The 6,884-nt window shown below is 34.5% G+C and overlaps 1 protein-coding gene across 1 annotated transcript; it reads left to right on the plus strand.

Moving 5' to 3' along the window:
• Positions 1–315: 315 nt before the first annotated feature.
• Positions 316–3,844, plus strand: LOC117431417 (homeobox protein MSX-2-like). Its single transcript, XM_034052295.3, has 2 exons — positions 316–766; positions 2,320–3,844. Exons 1-2 carry the CDS (start codon positions 433–435, stop codon positions 2,742–2,744), a joined length of 759 nt encoding a protein of 252 aa, XP_033908186.1. The 5' UTR covers positions 316–432; the 3' UTR covers positions 2,745–3,844.
• Positions 3,845–6,884: the final 3,040 nt, after the last annotated feature.

Here is a 6,884-nt window from a genome sequence, read left to right on the forward strand (position 1 = left end):
CTAACATTAACATATAAGGAAAGCGAAGCACGCAGTCTGTTAAACTGGAGCTAAGAGACAAAGCCAGTTATCATCGCTTCCTCTTCAAATAATTAGCCTTAAATTACGCGAATGGCTCTTATGTTTATATGAGATTAAAGCCTTGAATGTATTACTAACCCATCACAGCTTGTGTCCCATGTGATTAATTGTATTCTACTTCAAAACACTTCTGTGGTGATCGCCAACAAAGTTTAGAGCCAATCAACCCCCTCAAAGCTCCATATCACGTTCTCGTCGTGCTTTGATTGGCTAAAAGTTTAACTGCATCGGAGGAGTTTCCGACTTTTGCTCAAGCTTGTGCCGTCTAAGACCTGAGTTGCATGCACTTTCAGCGGGACAGGGGCGTTTATTGAAGTGCGCCGAAAACTTTGGGAGGCTTTTCTTGGGAACATGTCTTCCCCGCGTAGTCTGAAGGACAGCTGTTCCTATGAGGACGAAAGTCGACCAGAATTTACTGAAAAAGATGGCAAAGTTCAGGTATCTTGTCTACCTTTCAGTGTTGAAGCTTTGATGGCTGACAGGAAGACCCGCACTGATATAGTGTCTAAATCTGAAGGGAATGTTATGAGCACTTCTAGGACTCGCCATTCAAGTTCAATTTCTAGAGAGTCTTATAGTCCAGATGGATTTCCAAAAGCTTTTGAACCGACGTCTCCTGTTAAATCAGAAACATCAGAAGACTGTGCCACCTGGGTTACAAATTCAAGATTCACCCCGCCACCAAGTAAGTTCATGTGAATGTTAGATAACATGTCGGTATACGCCCACTTTCTTTAGATCAGCGCCAAAGTTTGTGTAAACTGTTGTTATTAAACGGTCTATTATTATTATTATTATTATTATTATTATTATTATTATTATTATTATTATTATTATTATTATTATTATTATTATTAATAATAATAATAATAAATAACACGCTCAGTTTTAAAGAAACGGCCTTATAATGACAGCATCTGTCAGCACACACAGGTGAAACTCATTAACAAGCACGGGATTGGGATTTGACGGTATTGGCTAAATAACTGTAGATGTTTTAGGCCAGGGTTATTTTGTTACAATGGCTATGTACCCCAGACGTGCCATGACCATATGTCAATGTGTTTTCACAGTTAAACACTGGTAATATTTTTATTTTGAAGATTAAGTACTGGGGAAAAAAATACTACAGCAAATAATCGACGTTTCAGAATAGTTAACAAGAGAAACCTAGTTATTTGTTATATAATATATAGATATATCGATATAGATTGATGTATACATTAGGTAGATAGATAGATAGATAGATAGATAACATGCGTAGGATTTTGTTGTATGGATCGTCTGTATAAACTGTACACATCCTGGCCATTAAAACACGATTTAATTTTGCCTGTAATGTAACAGTTCACTTACCGACAGTAATTAGTGGTATCATACATTCGAAACGTAACCTTAAATATAATAATAATAATAATAATAATAATAATAATAATAATAATAATAATAATAATCAAAGCTTGTTGAAAAGGTTACATAGCCTACCGCTATAACAGTATTTATTTTTATGTGTAACATATAGTTTTGGCTGTTTAAGCATTATTTAAACATATTTGTTATCGAGTTTGACAGCGACAGTTTACAACTCGTGTTCTAAATGTAGTTCATGAGAGAACTTCATTAATAAGTGAGTGTGAGAAAATAATCGGGGAGGCATCCACAGGTTTATCCAAAGGTGCCGTGCCAGACCATTTCTTCGCTATTAAAAATTAAATACGGAAATGAAACTTAATTCATTCAGAAAAGGAAGCACGTTAACATTTTTGAGGGAAAACAAAATCTAGGTACATAATAAAAGGAAAGTATGAGAACTTTCCATCTGAGGCGCTTGCGTATTCAACTTTTAAATGAGCACGACCTTTAACGTCCGCTGTCTGGGAATTCAAGTCATATATTATCAAACCTTAACAACAGAACTATACAGCGTCTATGTACCTGTGTGTGTGTGTGAGTGTGTGTGTGTGTGTGTGTGTGTGTGTAATATATATATATAAAGCAGCATATTTTAATCTTTGTTTAAAGGCCAATCCTTTGCGTTTTTTATTTATTTTATTTAACTTGTTTAGTGGGTTACCACATACATACAACAGACGTCCATAGGTTACATGCCTTCAAAATGTATGTAGCCTACTGTCCATAGCGGATCAATACATATTAATTCAATTAATTGTAGGCTATGTGTGATGTCTAATATGTATATTTTACAGAATAACTAAACTGTGTTCCCCTCTTTCTTAGGACAATTAAGCCCTAAACCTTGCCCTTTAAGGAAACACAAAACCAACAGAAAACCAAGAACTCCTTTTACCACATCACAACTGCTGGCTTTGGAGAGGAAGTTCCGTCAGAAACAGTACCTGTCTATTGCGGAACGGGCCGAATTCTCCAGCTCTCTAAATCTAACAGAGACCCAGGTTAAAATCTGGTTCCAAAACAGGAGGGCCAAGGCGAAGAGACTTCAAGAAGCCGAACTGGAAAAACTCAAAATGGCAACCAAGCCAATGCTCCATCCTGGCTTTACATTCCCTTTCCACATCAACTCTCATCTTCAAGCAGCTTCTTTGTACGGACAGTCCTACCCTTTTCATAGGCCTGTTCTCCCTGTATCCTCAGTTGGACTGTACACATCTCCGGCTGGATATAGCATGTATCATTTATCATAAACAGACAAGGACTTGAACATTCTTCATTTGTATGTGTTTTGTCTTTTCTCCTAAAGGTACTTTCATTTTTTAAATAACGGTGTTCTCAGCATGCTATAAACATGTAAATCATATATGTAACCTGTCATAGAACACACATAAAATGCAGAACTTTATAACACAGTACTGTATGTGGTAAAACGTGGTAGTTGCCAGTAAGGAATTGGGGGAGAGTAAAAGGCAAGAATTTACAGCAGATCCCCTTTGTCATAAACTAGACTCGTAAAGGCCGGTGTTCATATGAAACAAAATCAATCACATTTTAAAACATCTTTTTTTGCCATGCATTCTTGTTATTAACGGTTTCAAATATTAGCCCAGCAACAATAATACTTTTCATTTCATCACTGATCTGTTGTTGAATAAACAGGTTTGTTTTATATAGCACTTGCTAGATTTTGCACATTAATACAGGTCTCTTGTTGATGCAAGCTGGCTAAATAAATCTTTTCTAGTACGTACAGTAGCTTATGACTAAATAATCTAAAAGTGTACACATAGTGTGTGTGTATATATATATATATATATATATTTATATATATATATATATATATATATATATATATATATATATATATATATATACATACACAGACACACTGAACTGCAATACTAATTTAGTATCAACTGTCTGCAACCCTTAGGATTTTATATCATACCTGTATACGGTAATATTGTTTTAGTAATATGAATGGACCTTTTATGTTCGGTAAACCCAAAGAATTATATATTTCTAAGTGTGAATGAAATCATTTGGTTATTTTGTTAAATTAACAGCACAAAATGCCAAACATGTTCTTGATTGAATCCCTGTGATGAGTCTTATAAATGCCAAGAAGTTGTAAAATGCCAGATTTGTTTTTATTAGTGGTAACATTTATAGTATGTAGTTTATACCATACTATTTAGCAAAAAGACAAATAGTTTGGAGCAATGTGTTTTGTTGTGTATGCCGTTTGCTCTTTTGAAAGGGGCATCATTGTACAGTTTTATAAATAATATTGCAGATTTTTTTTTCCTATATCTCTTATTTGATATTAAATTACTGTTTTAAACTAGAATTTGATGTGGTCAGACTTTATTTGGAAAACCTTACATTAAAACAATGTGGCAATGTTAAAGATTTCTCTATAATTTCTTTGAAAAGTTGGACATTGATTTAGAAATGCGTATAGAGGATCTCTCATTGTAGCTGTGGTACTGTGATCCATTTACTTCGCTCTACTAGTAATGGCTGTACTGGTTTGCCCAATTTATGTTGATTACTTATTTCTACATTTCTTTATGAGCTTTACTCATATCAGTAATGACAGCAAACTCTGTATACAGATACAGTATCTGAAATATAGGATACAGGTTAAAACAAATCCATGAAGCTCAGAACTAACAGGGAAGTCTGATTCGCTTGTTATAGTTTCTCATTTTCATGCAATTATAAGTGTTTACCCTCACCGTAAGGCACATACAAAATGTAATCTATTTCACGCGCAGCACGGAACAACTTGATACAACTGTTGAATGAACTTCCACTTAACATTTTGAGTTAAACAGACAATGGGATATCGTGATACATTTTGGTGTTTAAAAAGTGACAGATTCACCAAGCTGCATGCTCAAACATAAAATATATTGGCCAGAAATAGTCAACAATAAATGGAAATGTTTGGTCATGTGATGTGTCATGTGATTCACTAGACCTATATAAACTGTGTGAGTTGTGTGCAACTATTCAGCCACCATCATGGAAAGACAGAAAGATCCCAGTTTTGGTACACCAAGAACCCTATTTGACAAAATAAATGTTTAGATCTGGCCCTGTTTTGATGATCTGATTAGCAGACATATATTTCTGCATATTGATCTACAGGTATCCATGGAGATTCCTATTCTACCTTTCGACCGATATTCACGTTAATCACTAAATGTCCATAGCTTAAAGAAAGCAGAAGAATGGACATCATTGTTCTCTTTACAGGTCTTTAACCATCAGGGATTGTCCATGGACAACCACTTTAGATACCACAATAGAGATGACATTGTCTGCTTTGTGAGGATCACGTGGATCAAGACTTCATGTCAGAAAACTCAATCCTGAAAATATGGAAATTGTAAGTTCCACTGGTATTTTTTTTTGTTTATTTTTGTTTCTCTTGAGAACCATACAACTGGCAGTCAGGCTTTTGTGAAATATGATCTGATCTTCACGTTGAGTATTTGAACTTGTAACTAAAAAAAGGTTTAACCATCAATTTATGAACCAGCCCTACAACCATCATAAAGTGGTGAGCTACACATTCCACCCCACCTCCTACAGTCTTTAGCACACGCTGTAGATTTTCCCTAATGGCAGCACTCTACATACTGTTACTTTCCCAAGGAAAGTAATTGTTCCAGCTCCAGAAAATTAGCACAAGCGAGAAAAGGACAGACGGACCGTAATGTGAAGGATTTGCAGACAGACTGTTTCCAATTTTACTTTTTATGCTGCTAATTCCCTCACGTCTGAGGTTACTAAGTCATTTTTGGGGCATTTAGGCTTATTGATAGTAAAGCAAAATATCTGAATTCAGAAAATATTGAGCATTACATTTACAACTGAATTACATTATAGTATACATTCAAGTCATCTTCATGGAAACAAGTTAACAATAAGTTTGCAGCTGCAAGTTTTAAAATACTGTACAATTGTAATTATTTAAATATTGGGTTATGCATTGGTTATATTCTTTCATTAGTCTGTTAGCTTAGTAAGTCTAAATATGAACTGGTATCATACATGGCAGTGATATTTGTACTATTATATTCCTAAAAGCAGATAGCAAGTTATTACTGCTTGCTACTCCCCCACATGTCTGAAAAGTACTTCTTATAGTGTGAGAACTATTTTTTTTTCTTTAGAACAGTTTCTTCAAACATTGCACGGTTCAATTATTGTCTTCAAAGAGTTCATCTCATGAGAAAATCTCCAAAGCAATATTCATGAAGAAATAATATGATCTTAACCATGATCATAGTTCTGATGAGGGAATTGGTGTAAATAGCTAAACAGGATCTGGCAGAATTTTACATAATGAATTGCTGTTGGAACACCTTTGATATTATTATTATTATTATTATTATTATTATTATTATTATTATTATTATTATTATTATTATTAGCCAGCTGCTTTCCATTAATAAAGGCATACTCTTTGAAGTCCCACCTCATAATTTCAATTTAATTAAATCATTTCAACCTTGTATTGAAAGCCTTTTAATAGCAGGGAAAGTAATATGATTTTCTTTTTGAAAGCCAATTGCAGTGGCTCCAGTTTGGCTGTAGCTGGGGGCAAAGTTTTATGCTTTAACATGCACTCTTTATTGGCCTTTCCTAGCTCTTGAAAGGTTTTAATTATTTATTTATTAACTTTGACTTTGATTTTGTATCTTATTTTAAAGCTATACTAACCTTTAATTAGTACCTAATATGAAAAGCATTATTTATTTTTTTTACTGTGGTTTAATTTCTGGAGGGAGCAGGCCAAGCAAGCCTTTGCTCCTTGCTGTTTGTGTTCCGTGAGGTGTGAAGAATTCCGGTCTACCCCAAGCTTGCACTAATTAATATGGAGCCTGCCACTCCTGGGGTTTTTAATATTAAAGTCTGTGGGGAGGAAGGTTTTAAGCAGCTCTGCTCCTGTTGATTATTTTTATTGTTTGTTCCATGTTGATTGAAGTCCTTCTTGTTAAGACAGCATTTAGCGTCAATGGAAAAATGTAAGGAAAATAAATGTATAACCCCCATAGCATAATCAATTAAACAAAAAGCTAATAAAGTGTTTTTGGCAGCAGGTGGCATTCATTTAAAAAAAAAAAAAAAAAAAAAATTAGCGCGCAATACCATTAACTTTGTCAACATGTTAAACCTTTGCTAATCACTACTGTACACCCTACAGTGTTAACAAGACCTATATACTACCTTCCAAAATGTATCGGGACACATATACACTGTCATCCAACAAAAACGTAAAAAAATGTGGGAGTAGTTGATGGATTTTTTAAAATGAATCCGTGGTATACCCCATTGGACGCGATGCTATTGGTCCTATACTGTCACTGTGACAC

Source organism: Acipenser ruthenus, chromosome 22 (assembly GCF_902713425.1).
Source record: "Acipenser ruthenus chromosome 22, fAciRut3.2 maternal haplotype, whole genome shotgun sequence".
Lineage (NCBI taxonomy): Eukaryota > Metazoa > Chordata > Actinopteri > Acipenseriformes > Acipenseridae > Acipenser > Acipenser ruthenus.